Genomic DNA, 26,135 nt, shown 5'->3' with positions numbered 1-26,135 from the left:
ATCACACACCAGGAGTCTGAGCCACACTCCAGAACAAAGAGCAAAGACAAAGGAGACCCGTCCACAGCCAAGAGACCACAAGAGCAATGAAACCACCTGAAGAACAGAGCTAAACACTCTTCAGAGGAAGATAGCACAACCCAGAGTTTCTACTGTCTCATCCATAACCGAGAGTAGCCTGTCAAAAAGCAAGAGAAAAAAATAGCACAACCAGATTCATCACGGACCAGATTTGGGAGTTCACAAAGACATTAAACTTATAAAAATAACGAAATCATTGACTGGGAAACAAACACTATTATAAACCCACTGAAAATGCAAATTTCCATTAAATAGGAAATGAAAACAGGAACATGGAGCAGTATAGAACGTTCCTGCTATGGTTGTATGCATGACGGCAGCGTGGATAAACCAGTCACTGTAATCAGATGTGACATCAGCCGATGACACAAGTTCCCGTTGCACAGAGTTGCCAACATTGGTTTTATTTTCCACGCTATGCTTTCCTTTCCCAAACACAAGAGTGTTATGGGCAATGAACGAAGACCAAAGAGTGGTGACGCACGTGGCTTGGACCCACGAACTGGACGTTAATAACAGAAAAGCAAGCACAGCCCCTTGCACTTACGCAGTGCTTCCTGCCTGGTGCTGGTACAGCAGCACCCAGAGAGGCGCAGGCCGTTTTCACGCCTCTAAGTCCCCACAGTATTTCCAAACAGTGGGCGGGTCCCCCGTGCGTTACATGAGGTACCCAGCATCTGCCACGGCTCACCTGCATGCCTGCTGCCTCTCAGGCAAGGGTTTCTCAGCCAGGTACTAGGGACACTTGGGGGGTGGGGGCAGATCCCACAAGATGCCAGCAGCACCCCCACCCCAACTGTGACAATCAACAATGTCTCCTGCTGCTGCCCAATGTCCCTGGTGGGGGGCGGAATCACCCCCTAGCAAGCCACAGCCCTAGGCCAAGCACCAGCATCTCTCAGGTTTTCCAGAACAGTCTCTGCTTCCACTCTTGCCTGCTCTCCCTGCCCCTCTCCCTGTCATTCTCTCCCCAGTGGCCAGAACAAGTCTTCTTCGGAGGAAAGTGTTGGAGTCAGTCAATTCATCTGCTTAAAGCTCTCCAGAGGCTTCTGACACTCAGGATGACACACAAAGCCCGTGGCTAGGCCGTCCAAGGCCCTGCAGGACCTGACTCCATGTCTGCTCTCCCCGCTGCTCAAACAGCGCCAGGCACCCCGACCCACTTCCTGTTCCTTCAACACGGCAAGCACGGCCTCACCTCAGGGCCTTTACACGTGCTGGCCCCTCGGCCTGGAACTTTTTTACAGATAACTGCAAGGTTACTCCTTTGTTTCATTTAACTTCCCACCGTTTCTGACCAGCATGAGGAAAACAGCACCTGCATTTTCTATCCCCTTACTCTGCTTTTGAAAAATAACATTTAGCATTCCCTGATATTGTATTATGGATTTGTATTTGTTTATTGCTTGTCTTTATCACAGAAAGTGAGTTCAGTGAGTACCAGGCTTCTCTTCTTTTGTTCATCAGAACATCCCCAGTGCTTAGAAAGGGGCCCACACACATTGATTCTCAATAAATCTGTCAGGTGAATATGGTATAAGACTCATATGGTTTCTAATATTTCACATATAGTCTTTCATTCCTGTCACTCTTGAAAGCGACTGGCAATGTTTATGAAGACCAAATTAGTTAATATTAAAAATCTCAGGTCTGTAACCTTGTAACGTATCATCTAACTGCTGGACGCTATTGTTGTTTCTGAGAATGGAAATACATTACATTTTTTTAAAATTAAAAAATGTATTTACCATAAAAAATTAAAAGTACCGAAAATTACAAGTGAAAATTACCCCAAGCCCTAAGGTAACCGTCAACATTTTCATATTTACCTTTTACAAAAATTGAATCGTGCCGATACATTTTGTTCTAGGATCGAAGGGAACCCCAGTCACTGTAACACCCCACAGCACAGATGTAGACGGGAAACGTGATGGTGCCCCTTACTGCTGTGCCCATGTGGCCTTGGCCAACAGCTGCCTTGTCCCGTGCTTCCACACCGAGCCCGCACGCGCACAACTGGTGCCTGGAAACTTGGGTTTTGTCAAGTTTGTGTTTCTCACAGAGAACTGTGCCATACACACTATGCGTACACACCACAGCTTTTCTGCTCTAATGTTTCTTTTCCAACATTCAACAAAGATGAAAGAATTTTACAGCGAACACCTGTGTCCCACCAGCCAGTTCCTCCTTTGAGTATTTTACTAATGGGGCTTTATCCCATGGCCGTCTCCATCACTAATGCACCGATTTCTGGCAGAGGTGAAGACATGGCACGCTTCCCTCTAAATTCTTCAGCACCCACCGCGAGCTCTCAGTATTGTTTGTTGGCTTTGATGTGAAAGCACATTCGATGAAGTGCACACATCTCTGGTGCACATTCACTGGGTTTAACAAATGCACACACCTGTGTAACCCAAACTCCCAGCGTTATCACCCTGCTTGCCCAGCCAATCCCTACTTCCTCCTGTTACCCGCAGGGGAAGAACTGGTGTGTTTCCCATGGATGGACCCCTGTCCAGTAACTGCATGTAATGGAGTCGTGCAGCTTGTACTCCTTTGTGTGCCATGAACTGATTCTGTCTCACCGCTACCGAGCGTCCATTACATGAACACACCTCAGTTCACGCTGTTTGTAACCTGCACGTGCACGTCACAGACAATATGAAACCGCAGGGGCAGGCACCACCTTTCTCAGCGTTGAACTTACCTGTTGGGATGGACACTGGGCTGGACTCAGGGTGCATTTTCGGAGGGGGAGCCCCCCCGTAAACGGTGCCCTGAAGGAAGTGGCATCTACCATCCCATTGAGGCCCAATACGCCCGTCCTTTCCCTTCTGGCCAAGACAGGGGTCTACCAACATGAGAAGGAAAAACCCTCTGCCCACCCACAGGTGAGAAATGACCGTAGTCTCAATTACTTTGAGTATTACTGAGGTTAAATGCCAGCTAATCACATTTCCGGTTCTTCTTTTGTTTGGTGCCTGTTTATGCCCTTTGCATTTTCCTACCCGGGTGCTCATCTTCATACTGATTTTAAGAGTGGTTTACAGTTAACAGAATTAACGCTTTGTTACACGTTAAGCAATTTTTCCCAATTTATAATTTCATTTAAAATTTTACTTTCTTTGCCATATAAAACTTAAAATTTGTGTTTAACAAAATCCATCAGTTCCTTTATGACTTTTTAATTCTCCCAGCTGATACTTTTTCCAGGACTTTTGTGAGTTTTCTTTTAAATTTCTGGTATACTTGGAATGTATTTTCTTAAGGTAAGAGGTAGGGATTTAAAATTTTCTAATGGTTAGCCTTCTGCCCCAAATCCTAGACAATGAGCATTCACTCTTTTCCCAAATGATAAATTCTTACACATACATATTATTTCTGGGAACTCTATGTGTTCTACTGCCTTGAATGTCCACTCTTGTCCAATGTACATTCAAAATGCATTTTAATAACTGAAAGGGCAAGTTTTCTTTCACAAATCTTTTTAAAATTTTTTTCCCCATGGCTATTCTTAAACATTTATTCTTCTATTGGACCTTTAAAGTCATGTTGTGAATATGTGCTAAATTTATGGTTTAATTTGGGGAGAATTTCTACCCTAAACTTACTGGATCTCTCCATGTAATAATGTGTTCGGTCCCTCCATTCATTCAAACTTCCTTTCACACCAACCAGTAAAGTTTTACGGCATCTTCTCTATATACTCTTACGTCCAATTCATTCTTAGCTAGTTTATGTTTTTGTCATTATTTGTTACTATTGCTTTTGTGAATCAGATTTCCTTTCCTTCCCAGTATTTCCTTGTTGACTATTCTTAATATATGAAAGAGTAATATTTTAAAAAAATATTGTAAGTGTACCATATATGAAGAGCATGAGATACAGATGAGAGTTTAAGGAGTAAGGGGGGAGGGGTGGTAGATGAGGGTAAAGGAGGTCAAATATATGGTGATGGGGGGAGAACTGACTCTGGGTGGTGAACACACAATGGGATTTATAGATGATGTAATACAGAATTGTACACCTGAAACTATGTAACTTTACTAACAATTGTCACCCCAATAAACTTTAATTTAAAAAAAGGAAAGTAAACACAACCACCACGAGATTAAGTAACAGTACACGGCAAGTCCAAGGAGCCCCACAGCCCTCCCCATCCACGGCGTCTACGCCCTCCCACCCTCCAGAGGGGGCCTCTCTGACTTCTGTGGTCTTCATCTGTACATACGTAATCATTCTCTAATCAGTCACTTTGCTGAGCACTCATGTGATTTGCTAATAGTTTTCTAAAGGATTTTATTATTTTTATTTTTTGCAGGGTTCAAATTCCTATCATATATAAATAATGCTAATTTGCCTTCTCTTTAGAATATGTGTACCTTTTGTTTTCTCATGCAATTATTACACTGACTACATTTGCAGAACAGATTGCTGAATGAACTGAGGTTGGCAAACACCCCTCTTAATTCTAATTACGTTAATGAAACGCAATGCTGGAGCTGGAAAGGATGCCGACTGCTGGTTTAGAAGAAAATGTCTCTTATGCAAACATATTTCTATTATAAGTTTTTATTGAGTTCATTTTTAATTTTATCAAATAACTTTTCTCTTTTCACCTATTAAGATGATGAATGAGATTAACAGGCGGCATAACAGAAAGTCATCAGAGCAGCTATGGAATGACTCTCTTGGCCAAAGTGTACTGCTCTCTGTTGACACTGTGGGCTTCCAGTCACTGATGGCTTACTTTGACCTGGTCTGTCAGGGCTGTGCATGTGCGTGTGCCTGTGTGAGTGTGTACGTGTGTGTCTGCACCTGTGTATGTACGTGTGTGCCTCTGCAGTGCCTGCGCCTGTGTCCCACTCCATTTGTCAAGTTTGGGTCCCCCCGAGTCACGGTAACTTCCTGGAAAGAATAAGCAAGCTTACACTCTTTGAAATATGGCAGATGCTTACGTAGTGTTTTGTTACTCTTTGTTCCATTCCATGTTTCAAGAATAATTATCTGTATATTGAATCTTTGTTTTTCATGTTTGTCATTACTTTTTATTGCTTTTTGTTTCCTATAATACCTCCACTACTTCTGACCAATTTTATGGTCACTTAAATTTTGGAACTAAGTTTGATTTCTTAAACTTTTTCCTTCTCTTCGTTAGTTCTCTGTTCATCTTTTTTTTTTAATTAAAGTTTACTGTGGTCACAATGGTTAGTAAAGTTACATAGATTTCAGGTGTACAACTCTGTATTACATCATCTATAAATCCCATTGTGTGTTCACCACCCAGAGTCAGTTCTCCTTCCATCACCATGTATTTGACCCTGTTTAGCCTCATGTACCACCCCCGCCCCCCTTACCCTCTGGTAACCACTAAACTATTGTCTGTCTATGAGTTTTTGTTCCTTCATTTGTTTGTCTTGTTCTTCTGTTGTTTTCAGTTTTATATCCCACATATCAGTGAAATCATAGGGTTCTCTCTGTTCATCTTGATGTATTATTTTGTCATCTCAATTTTTTTGCACAGAGACTCTCTTTCTATCATTCCCTGAGGGTACAAACATAGCATTCGCTATCTCCTTTCCGGAGTGATAGGAGTGCCTGCTGCTCGTAGGGACCGCTTCAGCCACTCCTGACTCTATACTGGGGAGGTGACTCAGGGTGGCAGCCCCGGAAGAACCCGGCCTGCGTGACCTGGAGCCTGAGCACCTGAACAGGAGCTTGGAGGTTTCGAGGCTGGTGAACACACCAGTTGGGGGGGGCCTGCCCTGAGCTCTCCAACACGCGGGAAGATGCGGCTCCAGGACGTCTGGCTCTCAGCATGTGGCCTGCCCCCGGGCCAAGGCTGGAGGACAGGACAGAGGACCCATGGGCTTGTCCGCACCACGGGCTGTTACTTCCGCTTTGATTTCAGCCCCCAATGCGCCTGCTCACTGTCTGGAGTCCTAGCTGCGGTCATGCCCGGTGGGGGAGCTGAGCCGTGGCTGTGTCCCTCTTACCGGCTGGCATAGGAGCCTCCGGGGCTTCTGCAGACCGGGCGGCCAGAAGCTTCACACAGACGGCTGCTTTAGCCCAGTCCTTCTGATCTGAAGTACAGTGCAGAGATGTTGGGCTCTGAATATTCCTTTTTAAAAAGGAATTTGGGGAGCCAGCTCGAAGTGGCAATAACTACATTAAAAGTAAAACAAGCAAATTCCTTGGCATTTTATTTAATCCAGCAGGTAAAAAAAAAAAAACCCACATGACACCAGTGTGTCAATCATTGGGTGTTTGTAACTAAATTAAAAAGTATGCCACTTGGAATTATTAGAAGAAAAGTCGAAGTCACTTTCCTAATTTACAAACTTTAAATAGCTGCCATTTTTAAATAGACAGAACAGTTGACTCTCCGTAGGGGCTTCTAGGCCAGGAATCAGGACAAGCGAGGCCTGGCTGCACAGTTGGATGAGTGGCAGCTTCCTGTGCCATAAAAGCCTGCGGGGGAAGCTGAGAAATGGCCAAGGGGCGATGGTCCTGGCTATGATTCCCGGGGAACCAAGTACCCAGGAAAAGGGAAAATGGTGTAAGTGGAGGAAATGGGAGGTTTCCCAGGAAATGCTCCTGTTTATTTCCACACACACACAGGCAGGCCCTCATCCGTCCCTGTCCAGGACGTTGAATGGCCTTGGTAGACCCAAAAGTTAAATTTAGGTAAAGAAAAAGTGATTCTTTGTATTCAAGAACCAAACACTTAAGTTACAATCAACTGCACCGTGTTTATTCTTGTTATACCTTTCTTGCTGTCTGATGTGTTCTTTCTGTGTTAATAAGAAGCTATGCCCTTAACCCCCAATCTTTCCTTTACATCTACCAATTCACTCTCGCGACGACTTACCCTGTATGCACAGGCTGGAGGAAACAGGCCTACACGGGGCCATCCCCTGCCTGGGAGTAAGGATGGCGGCTGCAGCAGCAGCACCAACCACGCCACTTACCACCCCAGTGACAGCGTCAGAAGCGCTGACCTATTTAACCACACAAGCCTGCACGCGATGCACTGAGAGCAGCAGAGCTTGGGACCTACGTCCACGTGTATGATCACTTTGGCATCAGTCAGTCCCCATTACAGGGAACTGAGACTAACGTCACTGCAGAACCCTGGAATCGCTGCACGGCTGGTGGCACTGAGCCAAGCCCTGACTCTGCTCCAGTGTACGAGTGAGAGAAGAAATCAGCCGCAGGGGATTTTAACCCGGACTGAGACCAAGAGACCCTGCGCAGCCTCAAGGCTCCTCCTGAGATGGGCACTCTCGGCCCTTGCATCTCAGAGGCTAGACGGGGGCAAAGAGGCACGAATCCTTCTCCCTGTACCCATGCTCGCCACAAGGACAGGATACTCCTAGGGGCCGAGAGCTCCGTTAGAAAGCGCCTCTCGGCTGGGCTGCCCGAGCGCGGCTCGGCCCCAGCCCCACCTGCCCGCAGGCGGGGTGTGCTCCAGGACACAGAGCCGGCCACCCGCAGCTGCTGCCCAGCTCCCACACGGCCAGCGCCCGCCAATGGACTCTTCAAAGTAACCACGAGAGGGCTCCTCTTTTCTGGTCTCATATAATGTAAATCTGGAAAGTTCTTCCTATGAAGACATTTGAGTTCTCTGACTCCGTTCCTCTGCAGCAGCACCGGGTTTCAGTCCGAAACCACTTCTGGGCAGAAGCGCACAATGTGAAACGCAGGAAGGGGCCGACGCTGTGAGCTGACCAGAGGTCATGTGACTGGAGCTGGACCCTGCAGCTCCCCCTCCGGGTTCCCGCGACTCCTTCTGACTCAGGCCACCCAGCGCGTGTCCCAGGGATGCGAGGGAGGTTAAGAATGGGACAGCATCACGAGCTGAGTGCCTCCTGTGGACGGTCTATACGCTTGCTGTTATCATTCTGATTTCACAGGGAGAAAGCTGGGGTTCAGAAGGCTCCCCAACCACCCTACCGGGAAGTGGCTGAGCGCGACACTGCCTGCCACAGCACCCCATAGCGCTAAGGCAACAGGACCCAAACTAAGACCCAACCTACACTTGTCTTCCTCTCAGCATTCAGAGAACACGTTCAGTGCCTGTCAGTGTTGGTCAAAGCAGGAAGCAGTGAGGGGACGTGCAGGAAGACACACACCTGTGAGGAGTGTCCTCGAGCGCAGCCCACCAGCGAGGGTCACAGGGTGGGGGTGGGCAGGCTGGGGACAGTGCCAGCAATTCCAGCCGCCAGCCCCCGTGGAGAGAATGACGCGGAGCGAGTGTACAACTCGAAGACAGCCATGCCATCCTGTGACTTATTGTCATGTATTTGTGCGGATAACGTTGGTGTTTTTATGGGAAGAGCTCTATGCCCAGTTTATCGCGACACGCACACGCAAACAGCAGTTGCAGCTGCCATGCCTGGTCCTGCGGGTACAGTCTTTCGATGTAAATTCATGGCGCCACTTCTCTGGTGACCAGGGCAGGGCGCGCTGGAAGGCTTGTTCCTGTACTCAGCCAGCGAGCGTGGTCCCGGCCACGCGAGGCCGGTCTGCAGCCAGCGCCCACATGGCTCTTCTGGGAGGCCGGCAGCGCCCCTCCTCCTGCCTCCGGCCTCGTGAGTTCACGGTCTGTCCTTCCCCCAAGGCCTACTCCTGAGCATTCTGTAAATCGTAGGAGGAGCGTGGAAAATGTGATGAAGGCACAAACCACAATAACATTACAGTGGAAGAAATGAAAACACGAAGATGGTTTTTCGCAAATTTTCTGCTGCTTTCGAATCACAACCCCCAAGAAGGCCCGTGACCTTCCTCCTGCGGGGCCTTGACTCTCTGTTCGCTTGGGAAGAATCCAGAATTAGGAGAGGAAGTTCCCGTACGCTACAGAAGGGTGATTTTCTGTCTGACACCAATTTTCACCTGTCATTAAAAACAGGACCCTCATAGCTGTTCCTAGTACAAGCAGCAGAGAAATGTCTGGTCCTGACATTCTGTGACGAGAAAGAGTGTGATTCTCTGCGGTTCTAAAGTTATGTTGGCAATTTGATTAATCCAGAACAGAAAAAACACTTTTCAAACTTGATACATAATCATCCTTTAAAATATCAAACATTTATGGAGGAGGTACAAATGATCTCTGGTTTAATCTCCTCCCAATGGGATGAAATTCAGAATTAACATTTTAATATTCCACACAGTAAATGAGCTCCAGCCCCAGTCTAACAAATCGTGCCCTACACAGAACAGGCTAAGGAAAGAGTCTTCAACCGCCGGAATTCACCTGGCCTCACACAATTCCAAAGTCACTCCTGTGGGAGACAGGCTCGAATTCAAGTCCAAGGTATGCTTCTGTGAGACGTCATCACACCATGACAAAAATCAGCTCAAATGGATCAAAGACCTAAGTGTAATAGCTAAAACTAGAGAACTCTTAGAAGGAAATACAGATAAGTAGATCTTCACGACTGTGGATGAGGCAATGGTTTCTTAAAAAGTAGAAGCAACAAGAGAAAAACAAGGTAAAATGGACTTCATCAAAAGGAAAACCTTGCTTGCATCAAAGGACACTATCAAGGAAGTGAAAAGACAACCCACAGAACGGGAGAAAACTATTTGCAAACAGGATTTGCAAGTATGTACCTGATATGTACCTAGAATACATGAACGACTCTTATAACTCAACAAGAAAGAGACAATCAATACAAATTTTAAAACGCAAAGGCTCTGAATAGGTGCGTAGTAACAAGTGGTCTCAAGGATGCAGACAACTCGGGGCCCTAGTGCCTTGGCAGTGGGGACGTACGGTGGTACAGACGCTGGAAAACCATCTGGGTCCCTCAGACCTTAACAGTGACCAGGTGACCCACAAATGCCATTCCCAGGTACACACCCAAGAGAATGCAAAACACGCTGACACAGAAACATCTATGCAAACATTCCTAGCACACCTATTCACAATCGCCAAAAGGTGGAAACAACCCAAATGCCTGTCCGCCAATGAGTGAAAGGATAAACTAAGTGGGGTGTGGCACGTGGACAAAAAGCAGCAAAGTGCTGCCCTGACACGCTGCGACACCAGTGAACCGAGAAAACATGCTGAGTCGAAGAAGCCAGACACAAAAGGACAAACATGGTACGGTTCCAGTTACAGGAAATGTGCAGACCAGGCAAAGCCATGGAGACAGACACAGGTTGGCAGTTGTCAGAGGTGGGAGGCGGGAAATGGGGAGCGACTGCTAATGGGGGTGGGGTTTACTCCAGGGGCTGGAAATACTGTGTGTGAAATTAGATGGGTGGTGATGGCTGCACAACATTACAAATACACTAAAAGGTACTGAATTTTATATTTTGAAATAGTTTAAGTAGTGAATTTATGGTATGTCAGTTTTATCTCAGTTTCAAAATGGTGGGGGGAAAAAAAAAGACTTCGTACTCGACCGAGCCAGAAAGTTAAGTGAAAATAAAGAAGTGTAAGTTCTCCAATCTTCAGGGCAAGGAGATGTGAGCAAGTGATGGAGAGAAATGCTTCTGAGTGGAGAGAGGAAAGGTCACCTCCCACGGTCCCGCCCCCTGGGTGGTGTGGGGGCAGCGCCGGCTGCCGCCCAGGTGTCTGGCTGTGGAGAAGCATTCCATGACAGCCAGTCCTGCTGCACAGGCCCCGTGCCCTGGCTCCCTGCAGTGACCCCTCTCGCTAAGGGACAGCTAAGGACTGAGACGAGACGACACCATACAACGGTCTGCACTGTGGCAACACCTTGGAGCTGTCGCAAGCCCTGAGGAGACCCCGAAGCAGCCCTCTCCGTCCGTGCTCCTCCCCAGCCCGCCCTGCAGGGGCGCAGCTGTGGCCTGACTGGTTAGGGGCCAGTCCCCACACGGGTTGGGGGGTTCCGGCAACCGGGTGCGCACGTCCCCACGCCTCCTCCTCTCTCTCTGGGGGCAGAACAAACAGTAAGAGAACCGATATCCTCACAGCAACATCAGAAAAGTGTTCTGTCATATTCCTGCTCGCATTACTCACGTTTTTAAGTGTATTAAAAATAATTATCAGCAATATAAAATAACATGAAATCGATAGGCTGCCGGCCTTCCATATCCGCAGCTTCTGCCTCTGCAGATTCAACCAACTGCAGATTGAAAATATTTTGGGGGAAAAATGTTACGCTGTAGCTGATGTGTATATACTATGTAGTTAGGCCTACGACAGAGGCCTCTGTCCTGAACTTAACTTTTCTTCCTGTCATTGTTGCCTAAACAATACAGTGTAGCAACTGTTCACATAGCACTTACATTGTATTAGGTAGTATAAGTAATCTAGAGATGGCTTAAAGTATACAGCAGGATATGTGTAGGTCTTATGCAAATACTACCATTTGCTCCAACGGACTTGAGCGGCCAAGGATTTTGGTGTGTGTGGGGGGTCCTGGAACCAACCCCCCCACCCCTGCCCAGTGGATACCAAGGGATGACGGTAGACACCATTTTAGAATTGCTTAATAATGTGTTATTAATAACTCCGAGTGACGCTGTCCAAGACTTTTTTCCACTCTTCCTACACTGGACTCAGATCAACCCTTCCCTTTATCATCAGTAACCACACGCGTGTCTACCACGAGATTTGGTCCAGATGTCACTGGGGACCTCCCACCACAATGGGGCGGAGGACACCGTCGTCATGACCCGACCTGTAATACCGGTTCTTTCTCACAGCGACTTACAGAACCCACAGAATATGTACGAAAAATAAGGTACATTTTCTCTCTGTAAAGAGATAAAATAAAGTAGTGTTGAGAATGACAGTTGCACATATCTGTGATTTGGGGCAGTGTAAATTAGTTCAACCCTTTGGTGAAGGTCCCATTCCTGGAGATAATGTGCTAAGAAATAATCCAGACTAAGGAAAAGTTCTGTGATGCACTGGAAAGACAAGCAGGTAAAACACAAGCAAACGCCTGCAAACACTTTTATAATAATAGGGAAATGCTTAAGTAATAATGTCTGTGAATGTGATCGAATATTAAATTTGAAAATAAAATGCTGGGTAACAATACAAATGATAATCTTCAATTTTAAAAATAAAATACAAAACGTGTAATTCCAATCAAGTAAAAGTATGTGCATATATTAAAAAAACATAAAGGAATATGGAAAAAAACATTTGATTTATCAGCCACGTGGAATTCTGGGTGTTTTCCTTCCACTTTTCCTTTTCACTGTTTACTATTATAACATTATCTGTGTAATCAATTAAGAAGAAAACAAGAGCCCATTGTAGCATCCTTGTAATGACCGGCATTTCCAGGTCACTTGCCCTTTCACCTCTGACCCCAGTGAGCCTGCACTCTGGTGGGCGAGCGAGAAGCTATGGTTTTCAGGTGGAAATAAGCGTGGTGTTCAGGGAAGTGCAGCCTGCTCTGCCCCTTGTTTTTGCTGCATTTCAGCTGCGCTCCACCTGCTTAAGCACCCCTTGAGGAGGCCGAGAAGAAAACGACTCCAGAGTCCTGATAGAGGGGAAGGAAACAGAAGACTAAGAACAAGTGGGCGGGGAAATCAAGAGAAGAAAACGCTGGAAAAGCAGCACAGGGAAACCGGCTGAAAGCGAGAGAGAACTAAGGCTTTTCCATTTCCTGCTCTGCAGGGATGCGTCCTCCAGTCTTAGCCCATGCTCCCAGCTCAGGCTGGTGGCAGGGGCACAAGGCTCAGCTGAGGGAGGACCAGGCGTGCTGCTGGGCAGATTCCCACCACGGGGCGGGGTGGGGCTCAGGGAGAAAGGGATGGACGGACAGACACCGAGTCCAGGAGCAAGTGCAAGGACAAGCAGCCAAGAGGACTGGGTGGGGCAATGACCTTTAAAGGAGACAAGGCAAGGAGCTGGAAACTTCCCCTGTGGTGGGGGCGGGGGGCGGGATTCTAAGTGTCGCGAGGACACTGGGTGACTCCTCGGGTTCCGTGTGGCCATGTACAGGCCCCTGCAAATGGTGACACTTCAGTAAACACTGCAGGACCGAGTCAACATCAACACCATGTCACACGCTATTCTGCTCTGCCAGGTCCCCGAGGTCTGCAGAGTCCCCGAAGGAAAGCTGGTTCCGACGTGAACTGCGGAACGACGCCAACTACAACAATACCACGTAGGAACACCAGCTCGTGTGTTTAAGGCAGGCAGCATGGACTGCTGGAAAGGATGCTGGATTTGGGCTTGGAAGACCCCGGGTTCCACTCAGCTCTGCTCTCGGGTAGGCGGTCGGTTGGGCAGCCCCACGCGAAGCCTCTGGGTCCTGTCAACAACGCGGTGACGTGTGATGCATTCCGTGGCTTTGCCTAGTCCAAGGGTCCTCACCAACGCCCGGGGGAGCACGTGGGGAAGGATTCTGGAAACTAGAAAGCGTTCTACGCCTGTATCATGAAGGCCTGCACTTACACTGCAGCTTCACGGGTCATCTCCGTAACAAGGAGAGGAGAGTGTCACCACCCTGCACTTGTCCTCTGGAGCGACGCAGCTAGCTAATGGGTACGGAGGGACCTGAGTGGTTTCCACATGCCCAAGGCCCCCCCTGGCTTCTCAGGATTGCATGGAGTCCGCGATCAGCACCACCAGGATCAAAGCCTTTAAACACCTGAGGGGTTTCTACGAACCGGGACAGTCAACGCTTCTCGGAAAGGACAGGTAGGAAATCGGGCGCAGAAGCATGAAGCACAGCTGGAGCCCCTGGATGGGGTCCCCACAGCGCCAGCCGGGCAGCTGGCAGAACGTGCAGCCACTCGTGCCTGATCAGGTGGCCGCTCGCTGTTCAGACTTGGCCACGACAAGGTCCATACAACACACACGACGTGCCACAAGGTGCCAAGTGCTTCTCTTCCAGAAAGAACAACGTCCTGGCAGCCCCAGAAGGACTCGTCCCCGATAGTGGCACATTCATCCCCACGCTCTGCTCAGAGCTCCTGCTGGGAGGGGTGACCTGTGCCAGGAGCAAAACCAAAGAGCGTTTAGCAGCCACAGCCCAGAAAGAGGGCAGGGTGCGCGTGGAGACAGCGGACTCCTGGCTGGGCATCGGTAATGGAACCACACCTGGCGTGAAAAGGGCCCGGTGTCCAGGCTTGGGCAAAGTACAGGCGTAAATGAAAACAAAGGGAGGGCCTTGCAACAAACCTCAGGCTTAACAACTGCCCACTGTTAAATGTGCAGCTGCACTCATTAACCCTTTTCAAAGCCACATAACACGACCGATTACACACGTCGGCACCTGTACACTGAGGCACACAAATCAAACAAGAAGTCAAAGTGCCATGAAAATGCCCAGAAGTTTACTAGGATACAAATAGGGAGACAAACAGCTAACAGGTCCTTGTTTCCTAAACATGACATAGTGCAGGTATGATTTCCAACAGGCTTGGAGCACAGTGATGACTCGCACAAACGGCTTTCCTCCATTGGCTGCTGGTAACTGGGGGGGTGGGGGGGGGAGGCTGCTGCAGGTTTGACACACTCTGATGAGCGTTATTTCCTCAAAGGTGACTTCCTGGAATTATACGAATAAGGCCGTGGCTGTAAGAGCCCCACTGTGAGCCGAGCTGCACATGTTTATTCTCTTCTGAACACGCCTGTTATGTTAAAAGAATATTCTGGTCACACTTCCTACCCTTGAGTTTTCCACACACATTACATACTGATGCATTCAAACTCTGACAAAAGATTCTTGGCTTCATGAAACAGCCTAGAGAGATTCCATTTGAGATAATGTGCTCAGGGTTCTCTTGTTAGATAAACACTGAAGGAAAAGAGAGAGTGTGAGCCAACACTAAATTACTAGAAGATAAATTATCCCCAACATGAACCAAAAATCCAACGGCAACCTGTCCTTAAAAATATCATTGAAGAAAATACTTTTCTTAGGGAAATAAGCTGATTTTCAAAAGGCCCTACGTGCCTAAAATTTGGTCAAATGGGTCAATGTTTAGGCAGTAATTCTAAACATTACTTCTTAGGTTCTATTACCATTACCAATTACAGTGAGGCTAACAGTCAGCTGGTAGTGAAAAGGAATCAAAGGAGACATGATTTTAAAATACAGGTATTTTGCAAAGGGCTGTGTGTCTGGTCTGTGGATTTCTAACGTCAGACACCTTGAATAGAGCTGTATGAACAGTCACGTGCACATTGTGTAGACAGGTGTTTTCGCTCCTCCTGGGTAAATACAAGGAGAGGAACTGGTGGGTTGTATGCTGTGTGTGTATCCACATGACTAAACTGCTAAACTGTTTGCCAAGGTGGCGGACTCGTCTGCATTCCCACCAGCAACGCACGGCGGTTCCAGGGACTCTGCATTTGGGCGACATGCTGAGCCCCTCTTGTGTGTCCACCAGCTACTCATCCAGCTTCGTTCTCAAGCGTACATTCCAGCCATGTGGCCATTTATTTAAAATTTCGGGTCTTCTTATGATTGCGTTTCTAAAGTTCTTCATATATTCTGGATACAGGTCTTTGTCGGACACGTACGTCTTTTCAACTAGCTCGTGGCTTGCTTTTCATTGTGTTACCAGTGTCTATCAAAGAACACTTTTTAATTCTCATGAGCTTCAATGTATCAGTTTTAATGGTCTGTGCTGTTTGTGTTACGTCTAAGAAATCGTGCACATTTTATCCCAGGATTTCATCTATAAGTTTTACAGTTTCATCTTTTATATGTTGAAGATCAGAAATTAACCTTTCTGTGTAGTGTAAAATAAGGGTTGGGGTTTTGTTTTTCCTGAACGGATAGCTAGTTGTTCCAACACCATTTGTTGAAAGCACAATCCTTTCCACCGAATTGTCTGGTACCTTTGTCCAAAATCAAGTACCATGTATCTCACACGTATTCTCGACTCTGTCCTCCATCCTACTGCTGTCGACGGCTTTTCTTATGCCACCACCACAGCCTTGATGACTGTACTTTCATAGCAAATCTTGAAATGAACGATGTGCCTCTTTTTCAAAATTGTTGTGCCTCGGCCCTTTGCACTTCTATATAAATTTAAAAATCAACTTGTCAATTTTTAAAAAAAGGGATTTTGACTGGGATTGCACTGTATTGATAGATCAACTTGGGCAGAACAATATGTTAAAATATAGTCTTGTACTCCACGAGCACAGTATGCTCTGGTCCCTGATTTCTCTCTACTTTTGTGTGCACAGGTCTTGCACATATTTTGTTACACTCATCCCTGAGTACTTCAGAATCTGGACGCCACAGCAAACAATTTATTTTTAAATTTTCAATTTCCAACTGTTACTGCTACATAGAAATACAGCTGATCTGAGGTACTGGTCTTCTCTCCTGGAACCCTGATAAAATGCATTAGCAGGGCCAGCGACTTTCTGTAGGCTTCTCGTGACTTTCCACATAAGCATGTTGTCTGTGACAGTTCCCCTTCTTTGCCCTTTTTCACTTTTCCTAGCTTTACTGCACTGGCTGTGCCTTCAGAACAATACTGAACAGCAGTGGTGAGTGAGCCTCTGTGCCTGGGTCCCAGTCTTCTGCGGAAAGGTCATGTTGTACTTACAGTGGAGGGCGCAGCTCAGCTCCAAGTCCAGTCGCCGTTTGTAATCTTTAATTGCAGGGGGCGCAGCCCACCATCCCATGCAGGAATTGAACCTGCAACCTTGTTGTTGAGAGCTTGCGCTTCAACCAACTGAGCCATCGGCCTCCCCTGAATTACGTTTCTGATTTTCACCTTGCGTTCCTGAGATAAACTTTACTTGCTCATAACACTTGAACTTCTCTCTACGTTGTTTGGCTTCATTTGCTAATAGTTTGTTAAGAATTTTTATTTGTATTCACAAGGGATCTTATCTGTAGGTTCTTTTGTTTCTTTTTCTTGCAGAGCCTTTGACTTTGATTTTCAGGATAAAGTTAGCCTCTTAGAATGGGATAGGAAATGTTCCCCAACTCGGTTTTCTGAAAGAGCTTAAATAAGGATTGGTATTATTTCTTTCTTAAACATTAGTGAGAACTCATCAGTAAAGATATCAGCACCTGTACTTTTCTTTGTGAGGCTTTTAACTAAGGAATTAAATTCCTTTATGAGATATAAACTATCCAGATTTTCTTGTTCTTCTAGTGTCAGGTTTGGTCATCTGTGTCTTTCCTAGGATTCATCCATTTCACCTAAGATGTAGAATTTGTTGGCATACAGTTCTTCACACTTAAAAGAATTCCCTTATCATCCTTTCAGGGCCTGTGGGGTCTGTAGTGATGCTCCCTCTTTCATTTCTGATGTAATTTGTGTCTTCTTTTTGTTTTGCTTCATCATTCTTACTAGAGTCTTAAAAATTTTACTGAACTTTTCAAAAATTATTGTCTAGTTTTATGGGTTTTCTTGATTTTTCTGATATTTTTTCTATTTTGTTTATTTTTTTCTCTTCTCTATAATTTCCTTTCTTTTACTTAGAGCTTAATGTGCTTCTCTTTTTCTTGTCTCACAGAGAAAGACCTTAAGTTTTAGACTTTTCTAATTATAATCCATAACTACCATTATGATTTTAAGATCAATTCCTGCTGGTACAGTAAAGCTAGTTCAGTAATTTTACCTGTTGCCTATAGGACAGTTCACCCGTGACTCCTAGAGATAAACATTCAGTTAGTTATCTCACTAGGCTACAGTGCACATCTCTCAGTGAGCTTTGGCAAGCACTTCTATGTACCACTAAGAAAGGAAACATGCTGCCAATTAGACAGGCATGTTATTTATTATAACATGGCACTAGGTCTCAGATGTTCAAACATCAAGATATGCATCGCAGAATCGATAAAATGAGACAGACGATCCGTACTCGACACAGATCATTACAGATTTTTGTTTCTTCTACTACTTATTTACTTATCTTGTCTTAGTGACAGCCACGACTTCTAACACTGCAGCAATGCCAGACAGAATCCTGGCCTCTCAGGTTTTTCCACGAAGCATGTTCTCTAAAGAGCATGGTACAGCCTTTACCAAGCTCAGTAAGTCCCCATGACCTCCGCTTAAACATGGTGCATCAAACATACACATGGACCTCAGCTTCCTCTGAAACCACCAAAGTGAAAAGGGTAAGACAAGGAGAAAATTACAGCAGACGGGAGACGCCAGTCATCACAGAGACAGGCAGGACATGGCAGCCGTTCTGAGTGTCGCTCTGGGATCGGGGCACTGGGTCTGAATCCTGACGCTACCAGTTGCAACCCACGCAGCCTTAAGCTTATCCTGAAAGCAGGGCCATGGCAGTGCACGTCTCCCAGGCTTGCTATAAGGGCTCTGAGATCATTCAAGCATCCTTTGCAGCCTAGTACACGGTTTATTATTGTGAATGAGCCACCTGCGCTCAAAAATAATGCATTTTCTGTGTTTGTTGGGTATGTTGTCCTATATGCCTCCCTTAAATCTAGCTAATTAATCCTGTTATTAAAATACCATCTATTTTGCTTACCTTTTATCAATTTAGTATCTCAGTATCTATATCCTGATTTATCCACTTCCATCCATAGTTCTTTCAGTTCTCAGCTTACAAACTGCAAGGCCATATTGTTAGACGCATACAGAGTCATGCTCCGTATATCTTCATCTCCTGCTCATTTTATCACGATAAAACATTTTTCTTTGTCCTTTTCAATATTTTTTATTTCAGATTCCGCTTTGACTCATTAAAATTCTCACTCTGGCTTTCTTTTGGTTCTTATTTTTCCTCTTTCATCGTTTGATTCTCAACCTTTCAAGTATTTGTTTAAAATACGTGTCCTGTGGATGAGAGATTGCTATTCATGATGATTTTTATGCAACATGAGAACCACTGTCCTTTGAGAGATGAGTTCACTCATTTACAGTCAGATAATCACTTTAATTTCAATACTTATTCAGCCACTATGTTTTACATTTTCTATTTACCATACTTTGCTTCCCCCGCCTCCCCCCCCCCACCTTCTTTTGGAGAGAAGAAACTTTTTCTCCTTGTGTGAAAATTATACATTCAATTTTCTTTTTTTTTGGTGGTTATCTCAACATATTGAAACCTATACTTGTTTTTCATGATTGATATCTTAGGTATTCGAACTTTAATTCTATCTTTCTGGTCTCTCATTCTTTCTGTTTCCATCGCTTCGGAGGGAATTCCTGGACTCAGCCTTCAGCTCTCTGATTTGTCCTTTAGCCACAGGACAAATCTATCCTTTAGCCATTTGTCCTTTAGCCAAAGCTCCCAGAATACTGCTTTATAATCCGTCTCCAAAATCCTTCATTTCATCAGTTACAGTTTTCATATTCCCTATCGTCAGCTGATTATTCTTTCTGACTGCCTGCTTCTTTTTCCTACTTCCAACATTCTCCTTTGTCACGGAGTATGCTTGTCATCCTCATCAAAACTCTCATTCTGCCTGATGCCGTGCCTCTGCTTTTTACAGCTGTAGGTTATTCCACAAAGAAGAGGTGGCACCCCTTCCTTCCCTCCTTCCTTCTTTCTGAGCCCAGATACAACAGAGCAAGCTGTACGCATCCAGGACACAACCAGAAAGGCCACTCTCACCTGCCCTCGCCCACACCCTCTGGTCCTCACCTGCTCCACTGTCTCCCCCCCACCTCCCCACCCCCCGCCGGAACTACCATCCCAAAGGTTCCACACCGTCTCTGACTTCATTGTTGAGTGGACTCGCTGGAGGGCCCATCAATCTCACTCTTTCCTGTGGACCCCAGGGGACTGGGTCCAGGGGAAAGAGTCAGCAGCCCATGCTATTCCGTCTGGTTCAATTCTCTTTCTTAGCAGCATAAATCAGAGTTTTGCATGTCAACGTGTTTTACAAGAGCTCTGTTGCAACACATTATGACATTCATCTTAATTGAGTATACGTCAAGAGACTGGAACACAATGAGTACATCGTCTGGCTCGGGGAGAAAAACTACTTCCCTCAAGGTGGGCACATGACGAATTATATAACCTGACAGACTCCGGAAATCACCCTGAAGCCACCTTGGGGCTCATGCAGAAGGACCGGACCAGGGCTAGGGCCATACTGGGAAGACTTCCGGCAGACAAAGCCATGAGTCCATTCCAAGTTAAATGACCCACTCCTAAATCCCAAGGCACACCGTGTGACATCACCGCAGAGTAAACTGCTGAGCCACTTTTATTCTCTAACGCGTCTAGATTGCTTCGTTCTCTGAGAGGACCCCTGACCTTCTCTGTCTTCAAACATAAGCAGTGAAGCAGAGTCATTTTATTCAGTTTTTTTCAGGAAGCAGGGAAAGTTCACAACAGAGCACTGAATGGAGAGACAGGAAGTTTGTTCTCTACCAAAGAAGTTGTATTTTAGAAAACTACAGAGAACAAATGGTTAACTCCATCATAAAAAGACAGTGAGAATTTATGTTTCCCAAGATAATTCTGATTGATTCTTGGCTGAGTCTTCAAGAAAAAATACAAAGCAAGTATCACAGAGGGTGTCTGAGACGAGACAACCACCCCGCTTGGCCTGGCCAGAAGACGACGACGGCGAGCTGCAGCCCCCAGCCCGCCGAGTGGGGCGTCCACACCTGCCATCTCTTGCCGGGTAACCACAAGGGCACAACCTTCCACGCTGACAAGTAGGCGTCAAGACTATGCCATTAACACGTGGACTCCCGGAAATGCCTCCACTGAAGTGGAAGGACGGAAATTAGTTTCCTGACCGCTAGCAATCCAAAATGGCGCCTGTCATTTTCCTTGGTGGACAGTACAACTGCACGCTGCATGAGGCAAAGGCTGTCAATGTATTTTACAGCAAGGCCCGCGGCAATTACATACCACTGACTTAGCGTGTCAGTCGTACACAACATGCCCATCATAAATCTGCAATGCTGCTCGTCCACTCCATCAAAGAAGAAAAAGCAAAGGAAAAAGCATATTAATATTTGGGATTCTCATGCTGTGTTTATATTTATGGTGACTCAGGTGATCACTTACATGGAGAGTAATGTAATTGCTCATTTCAGAATCACTGACATTATCAGTTTCTGAAAATTGGAAAGACTGAGGCAAAACTGAAGAAAGAAATCAGAAAACCCAGTTTCCAGGAGCTCCGTCACCACCCCCAAGAGCCATAAACGCACGTGCCATCAAGCACACACGGCACAGGGCGTGTGACGCCCACGAAGCGTGTAACGCACGTTCGCACTAAGGGTGCTTCACATCACGAGTGCAGGGCGCCGCGTCAGTTCCGGAGTCAGTGGCATGGGAGGGGGCAGGAAATCGGGGCGGGAGAGGTGGGAAGGAGTGGAAATGGGGCCTGTCCCACAGGAGGTGCCGAGGTGCAGCTGCTCTGCGCAGCTCCTGCCAGGCCTGTGGCCGCCCCACCTTCCTGCTATGATGGCCCTGCTGGGACGACGGCGGATTAGGACCGTGGCCTCCGCCTCATTATATGGACCGTCTTCCTGAAACACTGTTCCTAAGGCATACCCCCACACAACAGCTGCAGGGGCTCTCCCCAGCCAATCCTGGTGGAAGGCAAGGTCATTGGCCCCCTGTTCCAGGCCACCCACAATCTGACCTCAGCCTACCCGTGACCTTGCTGCACCCTTTTTGACACCGACCCCTTGAGGCCAACTGACTCACTCTTCTCAGAAGGAGAATGGTTCGTCCCGTTTGCTTGGGCCGTGCGCCCATCTCTGATGTGTCCTGCTTGTCCCCCATCTGCGGGGACCCTGGTGCAAGCCCCACCTCCTCTGAGAAGCTCGCTGTCCACTTTGACCCTCGGGGGCGTCTCCGCCATTCACACAACGAGCCCCCGGCCCACGTCTTGTGTCCTCAGCTAGACTGTCCCTTCTGGAAGGCCGTGTCAGCACTGCATGTGCCGCAGGGCTTAGCACGGGCTCTCAGCGCACAGTTGGTATTTATCAATTACCTCCTAGACGCTCAGTAAATCACATGAACTCCTGAGTCATCCGGGCCACAGGTCTTCCTGGGTCACATTCAACGGCACCACAAACCTTTCCTGACCTCGGGTACCACCCACAGCACCCCACGATGAAGACGAACAGCAGCCCGCAGGGGGAGGAGGCACCCACAGCCCCCGGACAGCCCGGCCTCCACCCAGGGTCCCGAGTTCACGTCCACAAAGCCCAGGCAGCTTCCTCAGATCCGTGGAATTCGGGAGCCACGGGCCGTGGTGCCACTTACCAGCGCAGGGCGATTTTGATGGGGGTGGTGAGGCACGAGGTGAACAGGTCAGCCGGGAGGTCAGGGATCATGGGCAGCAGCTCGTTGGCCTCGCAAGCCGCCAGCTGGATGCAGTTCTTCATGGACGGCGGCAGAGGCATCTGCGCCAGCGGGTGGTTCGGGTTAATGGCAGCGACCTGCGGGGAGAACACAAAGGCTGAGTCACCAGGGCTGCCGTGAACGCACCGGGGCACACTGGGAACCAGGGTCGGACCCACCAGCTGAGGCTTGAAGCTGTGGGGCTCGCTGCCAAGCCCTCAGGACAGAGGCAGCGCTGCCGAACCCCCGCTGCAGGTTCAACGGCCCCATTCTCATTACCGAGGTCCCTCTGGTGACACCGTGAGGCCTGTCTCTGGCAAGTCTGTTTTCTGTAGGGTTTCCTGTGCCAGGTCCTTCCTTACTCTGTGATTACACTAACCTCCCATACGCCTCCCTCCAGGTCACTTCTGGCTTCTTACTGCTCATTTTAAGATTCAATCTTTAATGCAGCAGGACCTAGTGACAGAGACTGCCGTTCAGGGCACAGAGTGAACCCCACCCCTCCGAGACCCGTGGGTGGGAGTCCGCTGCTCCATCACCAGGGAAAGGCGGGAAGCAGGCACGCAGAGCGCCCAGGGTCCCGCGTGGGGGCGAGGGCGACTCCAACCGACCGGATCCCTCTGAGCGTCCGACAAACACACGTGCACTAACGCTGTAGTCGGGGGGGGGGGGGGTAGGGGGAGGAGGCGTTTTTAGTCTCATTTTGTTTTAATACAGACTTTAATTCCTCCTTAAGGCTGGGATGGTAACACTCGTAGACATTTCCTTCGCTGAGGTTTGGGTCAGGGGACAGTACTGGGGCTGTAGGAAGACAGCATGCAGCTAATTACTGTTTATTGTGAGGATGTGGAACCGACAGCCAACAGAAACCACGTCTGCTGTCAGAGACTCAAGTCTTGAGATGCAGGTATGGGCTTGGCTGTCACATAGCTTATGGTCAAAGAGTAAGAAAATATGTTAATTGTGTTGTGAAGGCCTGCCTGTAGAACAAGTGCCAGGAGAATGTTTAAAAGTACACTTTGCTTGGTGGCAGCTGGTTAGCTCAGGTGGTTAGAGCGCGGTGCTCTTAACATCAAGGTCACCGGTTCGATCCCTACATGGGCCACTGTGAGCTGCGCCCTCCACAACTAGATGGAAACAACTACCTGACTTGGAGCTGATGGGTCCTGGAAAAACACACTTAATAAATAAAAAAAAGTTTAAAAAAATGTATACTTTGCTTGAGAGAAAGAAAAATATCACTAGTTATGCGCAAACAGTGATAGCTTAAACGGCGCTGGTCCCAAGACGTGTAGTTTGTACTTTTTCCTTTGACGGTGATATCACTGACGCCCGCTTATGACATGCCCTGCAGAATTTTAGTTCCTCCAGTAAGTACCCCTCATTCTTGCAGTATAATGCTGTGATGCTGGTGTCCTGTCTCTTTGTCAAGCAGGAAGAGATAACTCCAGGGTCACAAGGAGAATTTATGAGTTTGTTTTACAGAAGGGATAAGAAAGTTGTGACCAGCTGCAGATGTCCAGAAGTCTGGTTACACGAAATGTTATCTGTGACTGAAGAAGCACAGACTTCCCCCTGTTCCCTAAACCCGGCCCCGCCTTTACTTACTAGCTGCATAAAAATTCCCAATTTCTGCTTCTGGGGGGAGACAGACATCGGAGAATCGCTCTCCGTCCCCTTATTTTGGCCACATGGAATGAACCCCTCTCTACCCCCAGGCACGGGTGTCTCAGGGTTAGCTTATTAGCCAGCCCACTGGGCACACGGACCTGGCTTTGGGAAGTGATTCAGTAACAGATTCCCACAATTCCATTTTTGAGGAATGAAATCTAAGTAAAAGTGTCAATGGTTTTTGTTGTTGTTTTTTGGGGGTGGGAAAGGGGAACAGGACTTTATTGGGGAACAGTGTGTACTTCCAGGACGTTTTTCCAAGTCAAGTTGTTGACTTTTCAGTCTTAGTTGTGGAGGGTGCAGCTCAGCTCCAGGTCCAGTTGCTGTTTTCTAGTTGCAGGGGGCGCAGCCCACCATCCCTTGCGGGAGTTGAACCAGCAACCTTGTGGTTGAGAGGACGTGCTCCAACCAACTGAGCCATCCGGGAGGCAGCTCAGCTCAAGGTGCCGTGTTCAATCTTCGTTGCAGGGGGCGCTGCCCACCATCCCTTGCGGGACTCGAGGAATCGAACCTGCAACCTTGTGGTTGAGAGCCCACTGGCCCATGTGGGAATCGAACCAGCAGCCTTCGGAGTTAGGAGCACGGAGCTCTAACCGTCTGAACCACCAGGCCGGCCCCTGTCAATGTTTTTTAAAAGGATGCTGTGCATTCAAAAGTTTTTTAAAAACCACAGGCCTGTCAGAGGTGTGGCTTCCTTTTGCGATCATGAAAAGATCATCGCAAAACCTGGACCCAACACAACCAGCACACCTACCCCAGCATTGGGCTGAGTCCCGCCCCCGCCACACGTGTTGCACGTATGTGACAACTTCAGGAACCCACAACAGGTTTTGCTGCCATTTTCAGAAATAACAAGGCATACAATGATTCATGGCATCTGGCCATAAAATGTAACAAGCAGAGTGCACACCTGTGGGTCCCCACTGCTCTGCCTACTCCTGGCCAGGGCTGGGAAGGGCACGGTGTGGGAAGCAGGGCCGCCACGCGTGGTGGTTCCCTGGGGAGCCATCAGCTCAGGCCTGGGAGAGAGGAAGGGAGGCCTGGGGCCCCACGCCTGCCTTGGCGCTGAGAAGGCTAAGCAGACGGGGACACGGTGGCAGACAAGGCAGGAAGGTGACAGCAGGCTGCCGGAAGGAAGCGCGGTTCCCGTTCTTCATTGCTCTGAACTACAATGTTGAGCGCAGCATTTAGGTAACTCCAATAATGACAAGTAAACCCAGGAACTAGTGACCACACAGTCCCATCCCACTACCGGGACCCCTCACTCACTCATCCACAGAAGGCCACCCTCTGTCGTAAGGAAAAGTTACTGACTGCTGGGCCCACGTGTAACCCAGCCGGTCGTGCTGAGACCTGACCTAACACGGCTGCAGCTCAGGCCTCAGAGAAGGACGCGTCGGCGCAGGACGGCCCTCCTCCTAACGCAGTTTCATTTCTCCTCCACACGGCCCGGGGACCTGGAGAATCATGGTGCGGCCTGCTGATGAGGCCGCCTCCAGAGCCTCTAAATTATCTGCCACTTCAGCGACGCCCTGCTTCCCACGCAGACCACAGTGAAGCCCTAAGAACAGGCGCCGAGTGATCTGGGTGGCGCTGGGCTCCGGGGAGGGCAGGTGGGCCAGGAAGGCGTCATTTCTAAGCCGACGGCGACCAGTTTGTCTTGTGACTTGAAGAGTGTTTGCTCTTTACTAATAACCCCTCTGCTAGCAGTTACTTAGCAAGGATGTCTCACATTTACATTTCATCTGCTTTATACAAGAGCCACAGGAGGGAGGTTTTATTTTCCCGTTCAGAGACCTTTTATGAGGAGGAAACAGAGGCCTAAAGGAGTGACAGGACTGCCAATCAGCCAGTCAGCCAGCATGGCGGCCAGGTGGGGGGGCGGCTCTGGATTTCTGAGCCACTGTCGCTGCATCGTGTCCCCTTCCCCCCGCCCCCCAGACCCTCAAGTCCACACCAAGCCCCACGACACACACGATGGCTCTGTGGGGCACTTCTGAAAAGCCCTCTGCATATGTTTTAAATTAAATACACAGAAAGCCGACTTCATGCCTACCTATCTAACACATTTCTTACGACAGGTAAAGCGTTGGAATTCTTGCTGTCAATCGAGCCTTGTTTTGAACATCTCAAGTGGAATGCTGTAAGTAAAGGTTGCAGTTTCATTAACATC

General features: G+C 47.8%; 1 protein-coding gene across 5 annotated transcripts in view; it reads right to left on the bottom strand.

Annotated features, from left to right (window-relative positions):
• Nucleotides 1-26,135, bottom strand: part of RPTOR (regulatory associated protein of MTOR complex 1) — a 277,048-nt gene that overhangs the window by 110,852 nt on the left and 140,061 nt on the right. For all 5 annotated transcript variants that reach the window (XM_081029345.1, XM_081029341.1, XM_081029343.1 and 2 more), the window contains exon 6: nt 22,214-22,389. In XM_081029345.1, the coding sequence (XP_080885471.1) occupies nt 22,214-22,389 (176 nt within the window). The remainder of the gene's footprint in view (nt 1-22,213; nt 22,390-26,135) is intronic.

The sequence above is a fragment of the Rhinolophus hipposideros genome (assembly GCF_964194185.1).
Source record: "Rhinolophus hipposideros genome assembly, chromosome: 20".
Classification (NCBI taxonomy): Eukaryota; Metazoa; Chordata; class Mammalia; order Chiroptera; family Rhinolophidae; genus Rhinolophus; species Rhinolophus hipposideros.
Note: the sequence above shows the minus strand (reverse complement) of the source record. Positions and strands in the feature narration are given on the sequence as shown.